The following is a 23,239-nucleotide window of genomic DNA, read 5'->3' on the forward strand; positions in this document are numbered from 1 at the left end:
CAGGGGAGAGCAGTCCTGGCTCAGAGCCTACTGCCTCTCGGCTCCTCCCTCGTGAGGTCCGGCCCCTTCAGTGTCAGTTTGCTGACAGAGGAAATGGGAAGGAAGGGGACTCCTGTTGGGTGTCACACCTGTGAGACTTGGCGCTCCCTGCACAGTGGGGCAAAGCTCGGATTGCTAAGGATTGGGTGGCTGTGAGGCAGGGTGAAAGTGCTTTGACACATTGGCAGGAAATGCAGTATAAAGAATCACCATGTCCTGAGAGAAAGCTGGGGGAGGCTGAGGGGTCAGAGCAGAGTAAAAGAACTAAAAGCCCTGGCCAGACAGGTCCTAGAGGGTGGGATCTGCTGAGGCCTGCAGACCCAGGTCAGCCCGAGCTCAGGCGAGTTTGGGTAATCGGGGGCAAGTCCGCCTCACAGAGCCAGGGCTGCTTCCGGTCGGGTGAGGAGGGTGGGCGATAGTCTCTCCCAGGGCTACTGAAAGGGCTGACTTCGTGAATTTTATTTTTTTAATTTATCTTTATTGTTGAAAGCATTACACATAGCCCCTGTTTCCCCCCCTCCCATTGACCCCCTCCACCCAAGTTCTTTGGTTAATCTCTTCCTGCTCACCCCACCCTCCTTCCCTCTGAGATCCCACAGTGTGGTCTGTGCTTCTATGTCTCTGGATCTATTTTGTTCATCAGTTTATTTTGTTCATTAGATTCCACCTGTGAGTGAGATCATGTAATACGTGTCTCTCTCTGACTGGTTTATTTCGCTTAACACTAATACTCTCCAGGTCCCTCCATGCTGTCTCAAAGGGTAAGATGTTCTTTCTTTCTTTTTTTTTTATTTTTTACTGCTGCATAGTGTTCCATGGTGTAAATGTACCACAGCTTTTTATCCACTCATCTGCTGATGGGCACCTGGGCTGTTTCCAGATCTTAACTATTGTAAATTGTGCTGCTATGAACATAGGGGTGCATACATTCTTTCTGATTGGTGCATCAGGCTTCTTAGGATATATTCCTGGGTCATAAGGCAGTTCCACTTTTAATATTTTGAGGAAACTTCATACTGTTTTCCATAATGGCTGCACCAGTCTGCATTCCCACCAGCCGTGCACTAGGGTTCCCTTTTATCCACATCCTCACCAGCACTTGTCATTGGTTGATTTATTGGTGGTAGCCATTCTGACAGGTGTGAGGTGATGTCTCACTATCATTTTAATTTGCACCTCTCTGATAATTAGTGCTATTGAGCATCTTTTCATATGTCTCTTGGCCATCTGTATGTCCTCTTTGGAGAAGTGTTTATTCAGGTCCTCTGCCCATTTTTTAATTGAATTATTTTCCTTTTGTTGAGTTATATGAGTACTTCATATATTTTGGAAATTAACCACTTATCAGATGTATCATTGGCAAATATGTTCTCCCATACAGTGGGTTCTTTTTCATTTTGATGCTGGTTTCTTTTGCTGTGCGGAAGCTTTTTAGTTTGATGTAGTCCCATTATTTTATTTTGTTTCTCTTGCTTTAGGAGATATATCTGTGAAAACTCTGCTGCATGAGGTATCTGATATTGTGTTGCCCATGTTTTCTTCGAGGATTTTTATGGTTTCACGACTTACATTTGAGTCTTTTGTCCATTTTGAGTTTATTCTTGTGTATGGTGTAAGCTGGTGGTCTAGTTTCATTTTTTGCATGTATCTGTCCAATTTTCCCAACACCATTTATTGAAAAGATTGCCTTGACTCTATGGTATGCTCTTGCCTCCTTTGTCAAATATTGAGTATAATGGCTTGTGTTGATTTCTGGGGTCTTTGTTGTGTTCCATTGATCTATATTCCTGTTCTTGTGCCAGTACCAGGTTATTTTAATTACAGGGGCTTTGTAGTATAACTTTATATCTGGTATTATGGTCCCTCCAACTTGGTTCTTTCTCAAGATAGCTGAGGCTATTCAGGGTCTTTTTTTATTCCATGTGAATTTTTGGAGAGTTTGTTCTAGGTCTATGAAATATGCCATTGGTGTTTTAATAGGGATTGCATTGAATCTATAGATTGCCTTGGGTAGTATGGATATTTTAATGATGTAATTCTACCAATCCATGAACACAGCATATTCTTCCACTTGTTTATATCTTCCTCTATCTCTTTTTTCAACGTCCTATAATTTTCTGAGTGAAGGTCTTTTACCTCCTTAGTTAAGTTTTTCCTAAGTAATTTTTTTTGTTGCAATGTAAATGGGATTTTTTTAATAAGGAGTAATGGGATTCATTTGCAGATCCTACTTCTGCCAGCAGGTGGCAGATGCGGCTTATGAGCTGGTTTTGACAAAGGACTTGGAGGGCAGCTGAGCCCATTGCCCTTGCCAATGTTAGCGGCTAAGGGCCCATGGCCTCTCTTTCCATTCACGAACCCTCTTTGGTATTTTCTGTTCCTTCAAGAGCCTGGTGGCATTTTCTCTCCAGGTCAAAGTTGGCAGAATTCCAGGACAGTGGAACTCGGGAACGCACGGGTTCCCCACTTAACTCCGCTTCCTCCTCTGAAAGGGGCGTGCGGGCCAATTCCTACCTTCCTGGGCGGCGGTGAGGAATCAGTCACCTCACATTTCCTTTCTCCTTGAAATAGAGAGGAGGGCAGTGGTTCCACCTTCCGGGGAATCTGATTGGGATGGCAGGGGCCTGGGCAGAGCTCTCCAGCAGAGCTCTGGCTGCTGGTTCACCACACGGTACCATTTGGACCTGGTTTGAGGTGGGTGGGCTCTGGGCCTCAAGCTTCTCCAGAGATAGTGGTCAGAAACGGGGGCACTTTGGTGACCCCACTCCTCACCACCCCCCAAAAAACCCACTGCAGTGACTGCTCCAGGTAATGAGAGGTGCTGTGTGAGGACACTGGCAGCCGAAGGGACACTGGTGCTGGCCTTGCCAGGGCCCAGCAGCCAGGGCTCTCCTCTCGGAGGGGCTTCTTTGGTGCCGCCTGCGGCCCGTGCCGTGGAGCTCGGGCCAGGCTCAGGCTGCATGTGGCACCGAGGAAAGGCTTTCCTTGAAGATTTGTCCTAATTGGAGCTTTTTTTTTTTTAATCCTCAATAGAGGATATTTTTTTCTATTGCTTGTTTTTAGAGAAAGTGGAAGGGAGGGAGAGAGGGAGAGAGAAACATTGATGTGAGAGAGACACATCAATTGGTTGCCTCCCGTACACGCCCTGACCAGGGCCAGGGATCAAACCTGTAACCCACGTACGTGCCCTTGACCGGGAATCGAACCCTTGATCTTTCGGTGCCTGGACCAGCGCTCTAACCACTAAACACACGAGCCAGGGCCCTAATTGGAGCTTTGAACGGAGGAGGAACTGGAGGAGGGTGAATAGGCACTGGGGAGGATTAGCATCAGCTGGACAGAAGTCTGCATGGGGGATGGGCACAGCCTGAGGCATGGGCCCCTGGCAGAGCTGGCCAGGCAGACGAAAGCAGGCTCCTGGGCCCAGGACCAGCTGTGCAGGCTCCAGCCCTCAGCGGAGGAGGGAGGAAGTGGTCCTGCCTGAGCTCAGGGATGGTGCAGCTGAGGACACAGATTTGCAGAACTCCAGCTTCAGAGCTGTGGCAACTCTGGGCTCCCCGGGGAGCTTCACACCCCACTCTGGCATTCCACCCACAGACACCGTGAGGACCCCAACCCTCCCGATAAAGCAGAGATCACTCGGTAGCCCCACTGTGCTTGACCTTAAAGAAGGAGTCAGGCATCCCACTTGCAGAGCGGGTTTAATAAAGAAGGCAGTGTCCCTGGTGTGCTCCTTGGGTCCCAGGTGCCATCTGTCTTGGTGGCCATGGGCCTGTCGCCTCTGGCACCTGCCAGTCACAGCAGCAGCAGCAGCCAGATCGCCTGAGGGGCTCAGGCTGCCATGGCCGCGAGGCGACACTCCCTCTCCGCTGGCTGCGGAGCGCCAGGCACTGCCGAGGTAATGAGGCAGGGGCTCGGGCCTCCTCACAGCCACCCCCACCCCCCGCCTCCCCCCCTGCTGCGGAGGGAGGCGAGCAGAGAGCTCCTTCACTGTGGGGCCCCTCTGGCCCCCACAGTCAGGTTGCCCAGGGTGGAGAAAAACTCCTCCATTTCCTCCTGCAGCAGCTGGTTCCTCCTCTCGGCGTCCTCCCGCGCCCGCTCCGAGTTCCGCAGCCTGATCTGCAGCATCGTGTACTTCTTCTTCTCCTGGTCCAGCTCCTCCTCCAGCCGCAACATTCGTTTCCTTAGGTCGGTGGTACCGTCTTCGAGTCTTAAAAATCAAGAAGAAAGACCCTCTTTCAGACTCCGCCCTGCTGGCTTTGCCCAGAGCGCGCTGTCGCGGACCTGCCCTGCCCTGCCCGGTGGGGAAGGGCTGCTCAGGCAGGGCCTGCGGGCACACGGGCGGCTGGGCGGCTCACGAGGCCCACCCCAAGCACCGCCCTCAGCCACGATCCAGAAACACTGTGGGAGCACTTGGCCCTGGGTACCCGAGGCCAGGGGTCCCCCTGAATCCTCACTCAGGTGAAGACCACTTACCCTCTGGGCCGACCAGCTGTCCTCGGTGGGATGGGCGGTCCGTGGTGGAGAGCAGGCCCTCAGTCCCCTCCGCTCCCTCCTGCTGCCCCACCCCAGGCCCCAGGCCGACACCGCACCTCCATCCTCCCAGCAGCCACACATGGCCCCTTTATGCCACCAGAGAGCGGCCCTGCACTCCTAACGGCTGGCACGCACTGTGCAAAGGTGGCACACCGTCTCCTCAGCCACATGCCAGCAGCTCCTGCAAGGCCTGAGGGGTGCTCTGAGCCGGACCCGGGGCCTGGCCTGGCTGTGCACAGGCGTATGACTATGGGCAGGACACACGGTGCCCTGAGCCCTGGTGTCCTCTCTGGAAAACGCAGGGGACACCTCCCAGCACTGCAGCTCCCGTGCCTCCAGCTCAGCCAGCAAACTCGACGCACAGGGAAGGGAGGAAACCTCCTCCGCCCAGCCCCCCACGGGGAGCACAGGACATGCTGTCGGGAAGAAGGCCCCCAGGAGGCGGCACAGCCCACGACCCGCACCACTTCTCCTCCAGGCCCAGGCCCCTCATCACCAATGCCTCCCACCCAGCGGGGCCCTCAAGCTCGACCTACCCCCCTCCCCCCGCCCCCATGACACTTGACCAGCGACCTGTCCAGTCTCCAGGCTCTCAGCCTCTCTATCCCTCGACTCCACTCCAACTAAATAAGTATCCCCGACTTCCAGGCCTGCAGCTGAGCCGGACTGCTCCCGCTGTTCCTGCACCCGCTCCTCCTCAGTGAGCACCTCCTCCGACTACTTGGCCAAACAATATGTCCTGAAATCAGTTGCTTTTCTCACTCCACAGTGGATTGATTAGCAAAACCTCCCCAGTGTGTTCAGCATCTGGCTCTTCTCCCCCCCTCACTGCTTGCCCCTTAGGCCGTGGACGCCAGCGCCTCCTACCTGGGTGAGTCCTCAGGAGAGCAGTCAGGGCACCCCTCCGAGTGATCCCAGTGCTCCAGGCCCTCCGGTCACTCAGGACCGAATTGTGTCAAGTCCAGCGCATGCTCCGACCACAAGGTCCTGCCCTCTGCCCCACCCCTTCTCACTCCAACAAGCCGCCCACTCTGGCCGCTGCTGCCCACCCAGCTCCCACCCTTCCCGCGCCCGGGCTTCTGCAGCTGCCCTCACGGGGAGCTCCTCCCCAACTCTCTCCCCACGCCTCCTCCCTCCCCCGTTCTAACAGTCCACGAGTTTTACAATCTATCTGTGTACAGTCTCTGTGCCCCCACAGCTGCGCGAGAAGAATGAGGACAGAGATGGAGATCTGTGTTGGTCACAGCTCTGTGCCACCAGGAGGCCCACTGATGGCAGCAGAAGCAAAAGCACCTAGCACCGTAGCACATCAGACACGCTTCCGGGGGTTCAGGGATCAGGGCACGGGGGCGGGGGGGGGGGGGGGCGGGCAGAAAGCTGAATCCATGTCCCCCAACCCAGACCTGGCTCTAACTCCGCAGGTCCGGAGTTACAGACTCTCTGCAAAGGCCCACTGATGGCGCCCCACTCCTTCCGGCACCCAGAGACCCTGCTCACTCACCCACCTGCAACCGGGCGTGGCGGGGCGGCGCTGCTGCCCGGGCCTGCGGGCCTGCTCTCACCTCCAGCCCACCAAGCAGGGGTGGCAGGAGCGGGTCTCAGCGCCGGACGTGGCAGCTCTGCACTGACCACTGTCCCGTGTGGCACTCAGTCTCATAACCAATGCATGGGGTCGCCGGAGCGCTGAGAGCCTCCCTGGACGCCGTCCGTCTGCGGCCGGCAGGGACGGCCAGGGTCTGAGCAGAGCCCACCAGGACGCAATGCCGTTTCCCGAGAAACCGGCCCGAGAGGAGCTGATCAGACCCCTGAGGCGGCGGGGCGACCGGCCTGTACCGGCTTCCCGGCATGCCGCCCGCAGCCGCACATCTGCCCTCCGTGCTGCCACTGTCACTCGCTGGAAACCCGCTTCCCTCTAGGGTTTCCACCAAGCGTGTGCCCGGCCTTTCTCCTGCTGTGTGCCTTCTCCTCGCTCAACTGCGCCCTCTCGGCCTCAGTCCTGCTCAGACGTGACCTCTCTGGCCGTCCTCAGGGCCTCTGTCCTGAAGCCCTTCTCCTGTCATCTACCCTCAAGGACACACCCCTTACGCCTGACTCTCCCAGGTGTCCGGACCTGGCTTCCCCAGGCACAGGGCCACGCTGCCACTGCAGCTCCCGGTGGAAACCGCCCCCCCCACCCCGCCCGTCCCTCCCTCCCCCCGCCCCGCCCCCATCCCCGGTGGGGAGGGAAGCCCAGAACCACTTGGCAGTGGGTGGGAAGGGCCTGCAGGCCCGACAGCTGGACTGGGGATTGGAGACGCTGTGGGGAGCACCCGCCGCGTGCTGCCCAGCACGGGCTCTGCTGCTGCCCTGGCTGGACCACCTGGCTCAGAGCTGGCAACACCCTCCTCACCGGGACAGGAGGGCGGAGGGGGGCTGGCTGGGATTAAGAATCCGGCACTAAGCACTCCCCCGGGGCCAGGCGGGGCAGGGCTTGGCTCAGCACCACCAGCTCCCTCCGGGAATCCCCTTCCGATCCCATCTGATCAGCGGCTACAGGCCCAAGCCCTCGGCCAGGCTGGCCTGGGGCCTGCATGACAGGTGGGGACATCCCGGTGAGCAAGCACACCTGGGGCCGCCTCCTGCCCAGCCCCTCCATCAAAGGCGCCTGGGGGGCTCCTTCCTTCAGCAAGTATCCATGGAGCTCCCCGAGACAGACCTGTCCCGGGCTTCCCCCAGAAAGGTGATTTCCAGGCCCGGAGGCTTTCCTTCAGAGCGGGGCGAGGAGGCGGAGGCCGGGGCTCCGGGGCCCAGGCCCACCCCCTCAGCGCAGCCCTCACCTTCTCACACTCAGCTCGTGCGCGGTCCTCTGCCGGCACAGCTCGGCCCGCAGCTCCGCCACCAGGCCCTGGAGAGCTGTGGAGTGGGGCGCGGGGTCCCGGGCCGGGCTGCCGGGCTCGCTGGGCTCACTGCTGCTGAGGCAGACGGCCGCCTCCTCCAGGCTGCGCCCCGGATCCGGGGACCTGAGCTCCTCGCTGCTGCTGGGGACCAGGGAGGGCTCAGGGGTGCCCTCGGGGTGCAGGGAGCTGCAGGCAGAGTCGCTGGCCCGGCAGGCGGAGCAGCTGCTGACGGAGCCCCCCGGGGAGGCCTCGCAGGAAGAGGCCCCCGACCAGGCCAAGCTGGACACGCTGGGCGCGCTGGGGCCGGGGCTGGGCGCCGGCACATTGTCGTAGGTGGAGAGTCTCTGGGAGGCGCTGTCCTTGAGCCGGTCCCCCGAGGAGGCCCGGCGGTGGCCGCGCAGGGAGGACAGCCCGTTCACCAGCCAGTTCCCGCCGGAGGAGGCTGTGGGCACCTCCGGGGACGAGCTGCTGGACCGAGACCCCGACTGCCGAAAGGAGGCCTTCCAGCCGGGCAGAGTCTGCAGCCTCTTCCCGCGGCCCCGGGGGGAGTTTCTGGAGAGCGCGGCCACAGCCGCCCCGTCCAGGGACGAGGTCCTGAGTGAGGGTGGGTGGGGGCCACCGGGCTCTGCCTGGCTGTCCCCCGGAATCTCCTCCGAGCCCCAGCCCACTGTGCAGGGGGGGCCCCCGTGGGGCGCGGCCGGCCCCTCTGGGGCCCTCCCCCTGAAGAGCTGGCTGTGTCCGCGGATCAGGACGGTCATCAGGTGCTGGACAAGGGACGTGCCTGCCAGGAAGACGGGACAGAGGCGGGCTGTGGGCGTCTCCGGGCCGGGCTCCCGGGCCAGTCAGGGCGCTGCGGCTGGGACCCAGGGGGCCCAACAAGAGCTTGCCATCGGCCACCCTCCAAATGCAGGCCCAGACAGAGGGTCCTGCCCAGAATGCCCTCCTGGGACAGCCGCCCAGCCCGCTCCATCGGCAGGTGTGGGGAGGAGGCAGAGCGGGCACGGTGCCCAGGAAGACGGCGCGGTGAGCTCCTGGCGGGGGGGGGGGGGGGGTTGGGGGGGGGCGGGGCTGGCAGCCAGAACCTGCATCAGAGCGGCCCCTGTCACCTGTGCTGCCGAGGATGCAGGGCCTGACCATCCGCGCTCTCGGGCACAGGCTCGGGCACGGGCCGGGGATGTCTCCGGTGACGTGGGCACCTCCCCACACACTCACACCGTTACCTTCCATGATGGTCACTGGGTCTTCTATCTGTGGCCGAAGTATGTTAGGTCCGAAAACGGTTGCCAGGTTCTGGACGCTCATCTTGTTGACATCTGAGTGGGACTGAACTTCATGCAGAAACCTGCCAATGAGGAGGAAGCTGTGGGTGGAGAAGCAAACCCTGCCACCAGCTCTGCAGGAGCTGCCTGGCGCCCACACCCAGCCACGCCCACACGTCCCAGGGCCACCGGCACAGCCAGCTGCCCCTGCCCGGCAGAGAGGGCAGAGCGTCCCCTGGGGCCCGGGGTGGGGCAGCAGAAGCAAAAGCCAGTGGTTGTCAGCCTGGAAGGGACACACGACTGTCCCGCCTACAGTGGGGGCAGAGGTCTGGGAGGGCCCCCCTGCACACCCTCTCCCAGCACCTGAGCTGGGGTCATGGTCAGGAGGCAGACTCCTGGGGCAGGGACTGAGAGAGGCATGAGAGGAGGCAGACAGAACGGGCACGTCCCGTTCTTTCCAATGGATCTCTCGTGCGGCTCGCAGGGGACTTGAACGCTGCCTGCCCCGCGGAGACTGTCCGCTGGGTGTGCCCGGGCCTGAGTGCTCCAATGTCCCTATTTGGCTGGCTGACATTCAGGGAGCGTGTCGGGTGGGAGAATGCCCAGCCCCTGCCTGCCCCAGCCACTTACTTGCAGATATAACTGAGCAGGTTGTAATTGGCCAGGGGAAGGCTGCTCACTTGTTTAGCCAACTCCAGAGTCCCCTTGGTATTGGGAGAGAAAAACAGCATTTCTGAGACCAGCAACTGGCCCTTCTCTCACCGAGGCAGGGACAGGGAGGTGGGCAAAGAGGAGGGAGGTGGGCAGGGGGTGGCAGGCACCAGAGGCCAGACCCCCAGCCAGCCATTTGGCCCCTGGGTGACCGGAGGGCACCACCACCTCCACCGCCCTCCCAGGAGCAGGCGCGAGGGGCGGCCAGGCCTGTGACCTCCTGGAGGAATGTCAGGGCCAGTCCTTATCGGGACACAAATATTTGCCAGATAAAGACCCCTCACTCCCCCACGGCCACAGGGAGGGCAAACGGCCCTTCCCCAGGCAGGCACCTGCGGAGGGCGTGGGAGCCTCTGTCCTGGCGAATCCTTTAGGAAAGAGGCAGGTGCGAACAGGGGAGGTCTGCTTGTTTCTGAACGCTGGGGCCGCCTGGGTAGTGCAGGATCTGTACCTACTGTGCGGTGTCCTGGGCATGACCAGAGATGGCCCCACGCCCCACCCCGGACCCAGGCCTCCCAGAGGGGATGCTCCAGCCCCGCCCCAGCAGGATCCTGCAGACTGCCCCACACAGGACAGAGGAGCCTGCCTCCCCCAGAGGGTTCTCCTGCTCACCCCCCCACACACACACAGAGCGAACTGCAGGCAGCATCTCTGTGCCACAGAAAATGATGAAGGTCAGAGTTCTGTGCCCTGATCCACCCCCCGCCCCCCCCCCCCCCCCGCGCAGGCCCACCTCCCAGGGCGAGTCCTCGGGAGCCACTAACCTCCCCCTCGTCCTTGGTGAGCAGCTGGGCGCAGCTGAGGAAGTCCTCGTACCTGGCGAAAGGGACCACGGGCTCGGGCAGCTCCCGCAGGTAGAGCTTCAGCAGGGAGGCCACCGTGTGCACATCTGTGGTGCTGCCAGAGGGGACACGCGAGAGGCATGGGGCGGGGCACTGCAGGAGGCCAGCACACGCCCCCGGAGCAACTCCGCTCCACGCCCTGGCACTTGCGTGTGCGCATGTGCACAACCAGAGAAGGGGGGTGCGGGGGACTGCATCTGCACCACTGGCCCTGGTCAAGGAAAGGCCCAGCTGCTGCCAGGAGCCGTGTCCGGGGCCTGGGGGGCTGGGGACTGGGGTCCAGCTCAGACACCCAAGGCCCGGGCCCCTGCTCCCAACCCCTGGCACAGGTCTGGGTCTGTCCTCAGGACGGCAGTGGGACTCCCAGCCCTCAAAGACACAGGCCCTGCAGCAGCTGCTCCCACAGTGGCTGCTCTGGGTGGGAGGAGCCACACAGGACCCGGGGGCACGAAGAGTCCCCTGCTTTGGGTCCTCTGCAGGGTGACCTGGGAGCTGCCCTGCTCCCGGGAGGGCAGGGTGGGGAGGGGAGGGGAGGAGGCATAGGGTGTGGCCACGAACTAGACACACAAGGTCCTGCCCTCCAGGGGCCAAGCCTGAGAGTGCCCATCCCCCACTTGCCCTCCATTAGAGAGCGTGGAAGGGAGGGGGAGAGACAGAGAGAAACATCAATGGAGGAGGAGGGCCATGTCACAGAGCCAAGGCCCAGGGCACTGGCCACCAGGGCATGCACGTCACAGGTCAGACCCTTGACCCTGACCTCTGAGCTCCGCTCACACAATGGACGCCTGGGCTTCTGTGCTCCTCACCCTATCTCCAGCACCCCAGCACCCCAGCACCCCACGTGTCCGCTCCCAGTCCTCAGTCTCCGGCTTCCAGCTCAGAGCTGCCCAGGCTGAGGAGGCCCCGTGGAGGGCAGCGGCCCTGGGCTCTGGGATCCCGTCCTGGTCCTAGTCTCGGCAAGCAAAGCGTTTGCTGCGTTTACTTGCTGGCCATCTGTCCTGGCCCCTGGAGGGCAGGACCTGGTCTGTCTAGTTCTGGCCACACCCTATGCCGCAGGCGCTCACTCAGCGGGTGAGGAAAGAAACGGAGTGAAGTCAGAAAGGGCTGAGGCAAGAGTCAGTGGAGCCGGCAGGTGTGGCTCAAAGCAGACTGGGCAGCAGGGGGCAGGTCTGGGAGAGCTGCCCCGCCCAGGCCCAGGTGGGGGAGGGCTGGGTATGAGCCAGCTCTGGTGACGGAGGCTCCAGGCTGCTGGGCTCTTTGTAGAGCAGGGAGCCCAGGACCTGGGGCTGAGTCGCGGTCATGCAGACAATGAGTGTGGTTTGTGCCGAGGGAGCGAGGCCCAGGGGAGGAGCCTCGGGACCTAGACAGGGGGTGGGTACAGATGCAGGGCCAGAGTGCCCACGGGGGGGTGAGAAGTGGGAGAATGGTGGCAGTGGGTGCAGATGCAGTTTCTAGAAGGGAAAGCAGCCAGAGCCCAGGTCCAGGGTGAGTCTCCAGGAATCACAGAAGGGGCAGTATTTAAAGCCATCTCCACCCATCCCCTGGACCACACAGGCACAGGATGGAAGAGGCCTGGCAGGCAGAGGTTCAGAATGGACCACAAGTTCAGAGTATCAGGATGCAGCTCCAGCCCTAGCCGGTTTGGCTCGATGATTAGAGCGTTGGCCCATGGACTGAAGGGTCGTGGGTTCGATGCCAGTCAAGGGCACTTACCCTGGTTGCAGGCTTGATCCCCGGCCCCAGTTGGGGCATGTGCAGGCGGCAACCAATCAATGTGTCTCTCTCACATCGATGTCTCTCTCTGTCTCTCCCCCTCCCTTCCACTCTCTCTAAAAATCATGGGAAAATGGATTAACAAAATAAAGGTGAGGCTCCTGGTGGGAGGACCCCTGTGCCTCCTGGGCAGACCCCTCTGGGGAACGGTGGCCAGTCTCAGGCTCCACATCTGAAGAAAGGAGCTGACAGACCCTCCTGGCTCGGCGACGGGTCTGGGCAGAAGCTGGAGGGCGGGGGTGTTCTGCCCAAAAGGAGGCCAGGGAGGCCCCGGTTGCCGGCAGAAGCCCCTGGACCCACCCTGGGGCCGAGGGGCCGCATCGTGAAGGCAGATCCACGGAGAAAGGGCAGGGGCTCCTGGCGGCCAGGGCAGGAGGAACCCCACCAACAACTGTCCCGATGGGAGACGCCCACACAGCCCGTCGGCCCTGTTCTCAGCCCCTGGCTGAGTGAGGCTGACCCCGCCCAGAGGGTGCAGCCCAGGCCCTGGTGAGCCCCAGCGAGGGGGTAGGCTGGGCGTTGGCCTGGACAGGTGGGGCAGATCGCTCTCCATCCAGAAACCTGAGAGGAGGAGGGGCCACAGCGTCTTGGCCCTGACGGGGCTCTGCGGGGTCCCGGGGAAGCGGAGCCAGGGACAGACCACCACGGGCCTCGGTCCCGAGGCAGCAGGAGGCCCTCCCTTCTGCCAGGTGTGAGCGGCCTGGTCTGTGGCAGGACGGCCCCTGAGAGGAGGCCAGGGGCTGCTGCGGGGGTTGGGGCTGTGCTCTGCCCGGTGGGGGGCTGGTCCACCGCACATGCAACCACACGCGGAACCATTCTGCCCACCAGCCCACCCTGCACAGGGGAAGGGGAGGGGCCCCATCTCCGTACCTCCCCAGGAGCTCACCTGTCAAACAGCGGCTTCTCCCCACAGTCAAAGGCGTCCTGCAGGTCCCGCACCAGGGTGGCCTGGCCCGGCAGGCGGAAGAGCCCCTCCTCGCCGAGCCCGCGCGCCCGGATGAAGTCCACGCACTGCTCCACCAGCAGGGGCGCCAGGCGCGGGCCAAACTTGCGCTCCTGGTGCACCGTGTCCTCCAGGCGCTGCCCGAAGATCCCTGGGCACAGGGAGGACCCGGTCACACGCCCAGCGGCCCAGGTAGTGGTGAGAGCGGGCTCTCGGGACAGCGGGAGGCAGGGCGCCGTCTGGGCCGGAGGCGGCTGCTCTGAGGCAGCAGGTTAGAAACTGATGGCGCATCCGGCCACCGGGACAGGGAGCGGGGGGGCACATGGACAGGTGGCCTGCCCTGTCCTGTGGGGCTCGGACCAGCCTCAGGAAGCTCTGAAGGGCCCTCAGGGAAGATGCATTATGCATTTTATTGATTGTTTTATTTATGCAACACTAACGTCCAAAGAGGAGTGGCTTACATTAAAAAGGAAGAGGCTATGGTCACCAAAAGTCCTGCTCTAGAACGTTCTTAGCAGCACACCTTGCACTCCCTCCAAATGGGAAGCCACCCAACATCGGCAACAGAATGAGCAGAGACCTCAGTCCGCTCACGTTGCCCGGACACCAGGGAGCAAAGCGGACACGTGGGCAGAGCTCACGCGACAAGACAGACAGCGCGTTCATGTGGAAACAAAACCATGGCACCATCCCGGGCGTCAAGGAAACACAATCAAAACCACACGAGGTGCCACCACACCCACCACGATGGCCACTGTTTAAAAAACAGAAAATTACAAATGTCGGCAAGGACGCAGAGAAACGAGCCCTTGAGCACTGTTGGTGAGAATGTAAAATGGTGCAGCTACTCTGCAGAACATTTTGGAGGTTCCTCAGAAAGTTTAAAACAGAATTACCATATGACCCAGCAACACCACTTCTAGGTATGTACACAACATAACCGAAAGTGAACTTGACCAAATATTATTACACCCATGTTCACAGAAGCATCGTTCACAATGGCCCAAGGGTAGAAGCAACCCAAGCGTCTGCCAGCAGATGATGGAGAAACAAAATGTGGTCTGTGCTTATAATGGAATATTGTCCAGCCTTCCCCGAGGGCAGGTCTAGCGGTGTGCCCGGGCACGCTGTCACAGCTCCGCTCTGTCCACGCAGTTCTCTGGTCACCAAGAGATACAGCCCAGGCCGGGCGCTTCCCCAGACCTGGATGGCGAGCCAGCAGGTAAGAGGTTCAATGCCTCCCCTGGCACTAAGCAGTGGCCGGACTCAGTGAGCCTATTTGTCTCCCCCACACCATGGGTATTCTGAAATAAGATACATCAGTTCGAGCAGGGCCCAGTAAATGTTCCTTCTCACCCCGCTCCAGCCTAAGACACAGCACACAGAACCTGCGGGGTGACGACATGCCCTTCGAGATAACATGCTCACATGGAGTGTGCCTGACAATGCCACCAAAGTTTTGGGAAGAAGTGTGTATATGTACATGTATGTGCACATGGACTACTGTGCATGCATGTTTGTGCATGTGGACTTGTGTGTGTGTGCATGTGCACGTGGACTTGTGCGTGCATGCGGACTTGTGCCTGTGCATGTGGGCTGTGTGTGCATGTGTGTGTGGACTGTGTGGGCATATATGTGGGCTTGTGTGTACACATGTGTGGACTTGTGTGTGCATGCATGTGCATGTGGTGTGTGTGTGTATGTGGACTTGTGTGTGTGGGCACATGGACTTGTTTGTGCATGTATGTGCATGTGGACTTGTGTGCGTGTGTGCATGTGCATGTGGACTTGTGTGTGTGTGCATGTGCATGTGGATTTGTGTGTGCGTGTGTGCATGTGCATGTGGATTTGTGTGTGTGTGTGCATGTGGATTTGTGTGTGTGTGTGTGCATGTGCATGTGGATTTGTGTGTGTGTGTGTGCATGTGGATTTGTGTGTGTGTGTGTGTGCATGTGCATGTGGATTTGTGTGTGTGTGTGTGTGTGCATGTGCATGTGGATTTGTGTGTGCGTGCGATTCCCTAACGGCTGCACTGGTGGAGTTCAGTGGCACCTGTGCCCTTTGAGAGGCTGGGCACTTGCTCCCTCCCCACGGTCCCTGCCACACCCAGCCCACACCGTCCTCGTGTGGTTTTGCTGGGTATTCACCTCTTCTGCTCTCCCAAGGGCACTGGGGTCAGGACCTTAAATGAACAGTCAGAGGACATACAGGGGGAACTGCCATGAGCACAGGGTCCCGAGAGGAGAGGACACGAGCCTGGCATTGCACCCTCCATGCCTGCTGTCTGCTCAGCCCAGGTCCCTTCACCTGGGCTCTCCCCACCACTGGAGTGTCCTGTCCTGCCGCCTGCTTTCCTGCTGCCGGGCCCACGCAGAGCCCAGGCTCCTCTCCAGTCCAGCTCTTTCCTCTCTCCCTGCGAATTTCTTATTAGCCTTGGGAACAGTTCAGACGCCCCTCCCAGGTGAGCTGTCCCAAAGCTCCTTCACACAACCGTCTCTCCCTGTCCCCGCCCATCACAGCTGACGCGAAGACACTCACCTCTGCCTAGTTCCTCACAGGGGCCCTCCCTCTGCCTAGTCGGAGCTGCTGGGCTCAGAGCAGAGGTCAAGGGCGCCGAGGGAAGAATGGACATGTACTCAGCTCCACTCCCTCAGCCCTGAGCTGACTGAGGCCACCGTCAGGGGAAGGAGACAGAAAGAAAGTTCTACAGTTCCCTCCGGAGTTCCACAAACCTTGGGTAATTACACCCAGCTTCTGCTTGAGCCAGCCATCCTGCTCTGTCTCCTATCCCCAGACGTGTCCTCTGCCTGTCCCTCTCCCTCCACACTCCCGTTACCCTCACACGTGGGCCCCAGCCCTGCTCGGTGTTAGAGAGCCTCAGAGCTGCCCAGGGGGCTCGGAACATGGGAATCCTACCAGGCCTCTGCTGGAAACCCTTTGCTGCCTCCCGCCTCCCCTACAACCACCCCCCAGGATAAAGTTCAAACTTGACTGGCAGGCCAGGCCCTGCCTCACCCCCTCCACCAGCCTCTGGGTGCACAGCCGGGCCAGGCAGAAGGCACTGCCTCTGAGCCAGCCCCCCTGTGCATGGTACCCGCTTTCCGAAGGCCCTCCCCCCCTCAGCACAGCCAACACCTGCCCCAGGAGGCCTCCTGAGCCCTCTTCGTGCCCCCTGAACAGGCTTTGAGCCAGGAAAGGGACGCCACAGGCCCTGGCGGGAAGGGAAATGGCACTTGAGCAGAGGCCCAAAGGCAGACATGGAAGGGTCTGATGAGGACCTCAGAGTTGGCGAGTGGGCCTGAGGGATGGTGCTTGAAGGGGCGGGGAGAACAGCAGCCCTGCCCTGCCAGGACCATGGCCATGATGAGCACTGACCCCACATGTAGCTCAGGGGCTCTCGGGAATGAGGTGCCTCGCCCAGAGACCCTCCAAGTGCTAAGATGATAGTCAAGGCCAAAGCCATAAAGACAAAGATTCCAAGCCTCCATCTGCATTGGTCTAGGTGCAGATCCTGGCTAAGCAGTTGAGGAGCAGAGTGCCCCCCTTCACTGGGCCTCAGTGTTTCCACCCAGAAAATGGGGATGATCATACCCATCTTTGGGAGCTGCCCAGGACCAGACCCTGGCACCGCCCGTCCTTGGGATGGCGCCCACATCCCCAGCAGAGCCACAGGAGCCTCGCACGAGACCTTGTGCACGCTTCCACGTGGCTGCCCCGCCTGCCACCCTTGGAGGGAGCTGCCTTGGGGAGCCCCAGGGGAAAGCCTCATTCCAGCTCAGCCTTCCGGGCGTCCTTCCCAACGACGCTCCTCCGGGAGGCCCTGGGCTCAGGCTACAGGCCCGGCCTCCCTCGCCCAGAGGCCTGGCCTGCCTTTCCCCCTGTCAGTGTCTCTTTGGCAGAGCCTGGTAGGGCCTGGAGCGGCTGCACTGAATTCCCTCAGCCCTCTTGGCACAGCTTGGAGGGGTAGTATTGCCAAGAACCAGCTCCAGAAGGTTTGTCAGATCCCTGGAAACCAAGCCAGCATGCAGGTTCCTCGAGGTCCCAGCCCACGCTCTTCACAGAGCGCTGGCTCAGCCCCTGGAGAGAACCCGGCAGAGGCTGCTCTCCTCTGGGTGAACCTGCTGAAGGGCTCCGAGCGGGCTGGGCTCCTTGCATGCCCGCTGCTCTCTGACAAAGCCTGGCCCCCACTGCCCTCTCCCCGGCACCCCATCAGGAGCGGGCGCCTGCAAGCCAAGGCCGCCTGGCTCAGATCTGTCCCGAGTGACCTCCAGCTCTCTGAGCCTCATCACTGTCACTTTGTGGGGCCTTCCACACCTCGCAGCCCCAGGCAGGTGCTTGATAAGCATGTTCTTCTGAGTGGGGCTGGCTCTGCCTGCCCCCACGCCAACCCCCGGCCCCCCAGGAGAGGGAGACAGCTGGAGTCCCTCTTGGAGCTGATCCTGAGCAGAGACCTCAGCCCTGCTCACTCCAGTTGTGGAAGTTCAGTCGCGGAAGACACAATGAGAAAAATAATGCTAAAATTCTCTCCAAAGATCCCCGAAGTTTGGGCAATCCCTTCTCTCTCTCTCCTGCCTTCCCCCAGGCAGCGCCCTTCTCCCTGCATCCACCACCATCGGAAGCCCACCTTCCATCCCTCACAGCAGGGCCAGTGCCAGGCCTGTGCCAGGTGCTGGCGCGCTCAGAGCGGCCCTCAGGGCTGACCCTTCCTCCCCGTGAAAACCCTTCCCTGCCTCTTCCTGCCCATCCAGGCCTCGCCAACCAACAGGCTGAAGTCAGTGCAGGAGAGAGAATCCCAGAGGCAAACATCATCTTGGGGGGTCCTGCCCAGAGCTAGCCCCAGAGGTGGGGCCAGCTCCATGCCCGGGCCAACGGCCTGTCCGAGGCCCTGGAGCAAACGTGGGCGAGCCCTGGGCGCGGGGTCGGGAGCCCAGGCGCCGTCCCGCTGGGTCTGGGTCCCTTGTCCGGGCGGCGGGGCAGGGGCGTCCTTTGCAAACCCTGCGCTCTGCCTGCTCCACTCTGCACGCGGGACCACGCCGGGGAGGAGGCGCCCAGCCTCGGCCTCTGCCTCTGCGACTCCCCCGGCTCGGTTCGGCTCGGGGTCCCGCGGGCACCCGGCCCTCCCGCAGCGCCCGCCGCGCATGCGTAGGCTCCCCGCGCCGCCGGGGCCCAGAGCGCTCCCTCCCCGCCTCCTCCCGCGGACGCCCGCATCCCGGGCCGGGCCGCCCTACCTGGGGCGGCGGGCGCGCAGCAGGCTGGCAGGCGGCAGGGCGGCCGCGGGCAGGCGCGGCACCCGGAGAAGGCCCGCGCGGCCGGCATCAGGCCCATGGCGCCCGGGCGCGGCGGCAGGAATGCCCGGCACGCGCGCAGGTAGCGGCTTGCCCGCCGCCGGCCCCGGGCCCGGACCCCGGAGGGAGGGAGGAAGGGCCCGGGACTTGCGAATGCCTGAGCTCCCAAGCCTGAGGCTGAAACCCGTGCAAGATCTGCGATCCCGAACATCTGCTCCCCCTTTTCCTAATACCCCGGGTCATGACGCACCCTAGGAATACTAGCAACTCCTTGCCAAGGGCTGGCGTTAGGAGCTCCTGATCCCCCAGACTGGGAAGCAGGTGCTCCAGGTGCAGCGATGGCGGCTCAGGAGGGTCAGGTAACCGGGTCTGGTCACCCTGCACCAGAGTGCTGGCCCAGACCTAAAGCTGGCTGCAGCTTCGGAGCCAGGGCCGGTGCTTGGGACTTAGCACAGGGTCCTGTGCAGTCCTGGGAGGCACTGACGGCCCCGTTTTGCAGATCACCAGCTGAAGCTCGGAAAGGTTATGCGCTTTCCTAGGCGCAGGCGGATAGCGGCAAGTCATCAAGCCTAAGTGATCTTTCTGCAAAGTTTCTGATCCTCCCAGGCAGGATCTTGTCCCGGGGAAAAGAGCCCACAGTCCCTACTTCCAAAGTGTGAGGACCCGGGTGGTACACAGCCCCAGGCCTGCACCAGGAAGGGCGGGTGGGAAAGAGAAGCAAAGCTGGGGGCCAGCGGTGCCACCCCGGGCAGGAAGGAGGGGTCCCAGGGGCCGAGGGCAGAATTCTGCAAGGGGAGGAGTTCAAGGGAGTCCTGGGAGGACGGTGGGGGCCCATCTGAAAGCTGAGTGTGCAGGGCCTGGACTGGGTGGGGCAAGTGAGGCACTCGCACACGGGCAACATTTAAGGGAGTACCAAATACTGCATTAATCAAGGTAAATACTTTTTAAAATGTAAATTAGTGCAAAAACAGTGATGAACAAAATATCAACATTTTCAGTAAAGACCGGGTCTGACCCTGCTCTCTGTGGCGCCTCGCCCTAGCCCACCGCGGACCTGGTCTTCATTGTCACAGTTTGTTTATCACGGATGTTAGGCGGAGGGAAGGCTTCCCAAAATGGCCAGGTCCTAATCCCTGGAACTTGCAACTAAGTTACCTTACCTAGTAGAAGGGGCTTTGTAGAAGTGGTTACATCAAAGGTGGAGAGCGCACTGGGTTATCAGGTGGACTTTCTAAGGGGAAGGCAGAGTGAAATTCGACTCTGCAGTTGACCCTTCAACAACATGGTCTGAACTACAACAGTCCACTGATACGTGGACTTTTTCAATAAATGCTATACATGTATGTTCTCTTCCTTATGGTTTTCTTAATAACATGTTCTTTCTCTAGCTTACTTTATTGTAAGAATACAGTATATAATAGATGTAACCATGTACATACAAAATATGTGTTAATCAACTGTATGTTATCAGTAAGGCTTCTAGTCAACAGCAGGCTATTAGTAGTTAAGTTTGGGGCAAGTCAGAAGTTATATGTGGGTGTTTGACTGCGTGGGGGTCAGTTCCCTAACCCCCATGGAGTTCAAGGGTCAACTGTAGAAGACGAGACAATGGAAGGAGGGAAGCAGGGCTGGAGTGAGGAAGCCATGGAGTGTGAGCAGCCTCTAGAGCCGTGGTTCCCAACCTTTTTGTGGCCACGCCCCACCTCAGCATCTCTAAAATCCTGATCTACGCCCCCCCCCCCCCGTGACATATAATTATTATTATTCAAAAAGTGAACTCCCATTCTCATGGAGGAAGCCTAAAAGGCCGTTAACTTGGTCCAAATTAGCCTCCAAAAACATGGCATCCACGAAAGAGGAAAATAAAAGAACAAAAGGACAGTTGTACTGAGGAAGAAATCACTAAGAAATTGTTAAATAATAATATGAAGCGATATGAAAAATAGCAAATACAGTTTCAGAACATAATAGAGAACTGAAATGCATAAATATGTCACCATATATATTTACATACTGTATATTTGGCCTCTAGAACATAAGAAATGCAAAAAATTCACTGTTAATAACTCATTCTCGAATTGCCCCCTTAAAAATCATATTGGCCCCCTGGCCTTTCCTGCAGCCCTTCCGAAGGGGAGAGAGGACTGCATCTCCTCCTGCACCAATGGTGGGCCCTCAGTGGACGGGGATGGGCTGAGGGTACAGGACAGGCTCAGTGCCCCTCTGTGGCCTCTGTGACCCAAAGCCCCGCCCCGCCCAGGTCAGAGCAGTCCTCTCTGGAAACCCTGCTCCAGAGCCGGGTGGGAGCCTTTTTCTGCCCAGGGCCACTTGGGTATCTATAACATCATTTGCGGACCATACACAATTATCAACTTAAACATTAGCCTGCTCTATCTGGTCACACATCTAATTACTCACTCCTAATGCCTTGGCAGGGCCAGACCCAGTGATTTCTCGGGCCTCATGCGACCTGCGGGCGGACGTTCCCCACCCCTGCTCTAGGAGGAGGAAGAGACAAGGCTCCCCGCGGCCTGAGAAGGAAGCAGCCTGCGGCCACCTGACCTCGGGCTCCCGAGAACTGACCTCCAGACCGTGAGAGTCAGTTGTGCTGCTTTAAGCTGCATTGGTGGCCGTTTGCTGGAGCAGCAATAAGAAACTAACACAATGGAGTTTGGGGGCATTCATTTGCATTTTAAAAACAATTGCAGAGTTTTTTGTTGCCCCGGCCAATGAGGCTCTCTTGTCCTGGCCCTGATACTGGTGTAGGTGGGGCTGCAGTGTTCCCAGGCCCTGGGTGTGTGGGTGTGTAGGGGGGGGTGGGGTGGGGGGGGGTGGAACTCTGGGTCCTCCCTTCCCAGAGTTCAGGTAAACACAAAGATTGGAAGGACGGTTCATAGTGCCAGGAGCACAAGCCCAGGATTGCCCTGCCCTAAACCTGCCAGGAAAGACTGGGGTCCCATGGCAGGGACCCACGGCTGCTGGGTCTGAGCACTTGTCTACATTAAAGAGAAGGCTCCTCGGGCTCGTAGTGGCACCTGCTCCGGGGGTAGGCGGGGCTCTCTCAGGGGCACTGGTGCTGAGTTGCTTTCTCCACCCCAGCCTCACTGAGGTAGACCTGCTGCTGGTCTCTAGGGAATCCCTCTGCCTCAATCCCCGATGAGGAAAGTCTGCAGCTGCCTCCCATCTAGAAGGCTCTGGATAGACAGACATTGCCGTACGGAGCTCTACGGCACCCACCCCATCTTGGGGCTCATCTTTAGCCATGCGGCCTGTTGGGGTGGGGGTGCGGAGGTAGCAATGAAATTGTCCCCTTGGGGCAGGGGATCTGCCCTCTCACACAGCACCTGTGACAGGTGACCTCTCCAGCTGGGTGGCCCTTGTTTCTGAGCTGTGTGTACTACAGGCCCTGGGTCCGAGGCCTCGGGGACCGCCCCTGTCCCCAGTCAATCCTGATTGCTCCCCATCAAGACAGCTCAGATCCCGAGGGCCAGGCGCTCTGAAGCTTGCCTGGCCACAGAGAATCCCCGGAGAGGCTGGCCCTGCAGTGTGCGGGCGGCAGGTTGCTGAGCCTCTCGGGGCCTCGCTGCCTCCTCTGCGATATGGTTTTGATACAACAGCCCTGGGCAACAGTATCCATGGCAGGATGAGATTCTTCCCTCAGACCGATGTGCCATCCGAGGCTGCCTGAAAGAAGCTGAGGGCGGAGACAGGGCCGGGAGGGCTCCTGGCATCCTACTCCTCAGAGGGCATCCAGCCCCCCGGCTCCGAGCGCCACCGGGCCGGGTTAGAAAGCCAGCTTCCCGGCTGCTTCCTAGTGACCTAGACAGCTCACCTGAGCCTCCTGCTGCTCAGCCTCCTCGCCGGGGCGGGGCGGCACCAGGACTGCTTCTAGAGCCAGCGCCTGGCAAGGGGGCGAGCTGAGCAACCTTTAGCTTACCGAGTACCCGTCCCGGGAGCGGCCACCCCTGCCCGGCTTCCCTGCGGCTGGGTCACCAGGGGCTGCGCAGCGTCGTCGTGGGTGCCCCCTGCACTGCCCTCATCTTAGCAGTGACCGTGTGGGCTCTTTCCTGGGCTCACACGGAAGCCAGGCCGGCCGAGCTCCTGGCACGCCCCTCGGCTGCTGGGCGGGAAGAGGACCCAGGGGCCCAGCAAGGAGGGTAAAAGGAGCTGAGCAGTCACCTCCTGAGCTGCCAGGAAGCCCTGTGGCGGCCCGCAAACCACGCACTGCCGCCAGGCTCTCCGCCTCCGCCTCGGGTGGCCTGGTGAGCAGCCCCTGGCGGTGGCTCTGAGGCAGACCAAGCTCACGGCCCTGGGGCAGTGCCCAGAAGAGGCGGTTTGCCTTTCTGAGCCTGGGAGTTGGACAGATATCTCCTCCTGCACCAATGGTGGGCCCTCAGGCGGACGGGGATGGGCTGAGGGTACAGGACAGGCTCAGTGCCCCTCTGTGGCCTCTGTGACCCAAAGCCCCGCCCAGGTCAGAGCAGTCCTCTCTCCCCTTCAGAAGGGCTGCAGGAGCGGCCAGGCCCGGCCTGCGGGTGCACATTCAGGGGACCTGGAAACAAGACGCTCTTCTGGAACCCCCCGAAGGAGCTGGGATGTGGTACAAGCAGCGATGGGGGAGGTGGTCCCCTAGGACCTCAGGCTCTGCCACTGCCGGCCTGGGCTGGAGCCAGGGACCTAGCGCTCTGACCCTGACCGTGCCTGAGGGCTTCCATGTGGAGCTGTCACTCCAGCACAGATGACCAGTGCCCGCTACACCGAGGAGGTGGCTTTGTGCTGTCCTGAGGTGGGACTTTCTCCAGGCCAAGCATCCTGCCGTGCCTCTGGGAGCTGCCTTTATCCCTCTCCAGCCTCCCCCTGCCCGTCATTTCTGAGGAACTTGAGGGCAGGAGGATCGGCTCCTGGCAGGTCAGAGGAAAGTCCCCAGAGGCCTGGAGGAGCCACACAGCCGGGCTTGGGCCACGAGGCTCTGCTG

The 23,239-nt window shown here is 60.3% G+C and overlaps 1 protein-coding gene across 3 annotated transcripts in view; it reads right to left on the minus strand.

The window, feature by feature from the left end:
- Positions 1–3,740: 3,740 nt before the first annotated feature.
- The window catches only part of ARHGAP22 (Rho GTPase activating protein 22), a 42,867-nt gene continuing 23,368 nt past the window's right edge, over positions 3,741–23,239 (minus strand). For 2 of the 3 annotated variants that reach the window (XM_079792913.1, XM_079792912.1), the window contains exons 3-8: positions 12,923–13,130; positions 10,186–10,318; positions 9,341–9,414; positions 8,672–8,793; positions 7,392–8,232; positions 3,741–4,249 (exon numbers count right to left, since the gene is read on the minus strand). In XM_079792913.1, the coding sequence (XP_079649039.1) occupies positions 4,027–4,249; positions 7,392–8,232; positions 8,672–8,793; positions 9,341–9,414; positions 10,186–10,318; positions 12,923–13,130 (1,601 nt within the window). In that variant the 3' untranslated portion in view covers positions 3,741–4,026. Of the gene's footprint in view, positions 4,250–7,391; positions 8,233–8,671; positions 8,794–9,340; positions 9,415–10,185; positions 10,319–12,922; positions 13,131–18,207; positions 18,310–23,239 lie in introns of those variants that run through there. The other variant, XM_079792914.1, reaches the window with a different exon arrangement.

The sequence above is a fragment of the Cnephaeus nilssonii genome (assembly GCF_951640355.1).
Source record: "Cnephaeus nilssonii genome assembly, chromosome: 16".
Lineage (NCBI taxonomy): Eukaryota > Metazoa > Chordata > Mammalia > Chiroptera > Vespertilionidae > Cnephaeus > Cnephaeus nilssonii.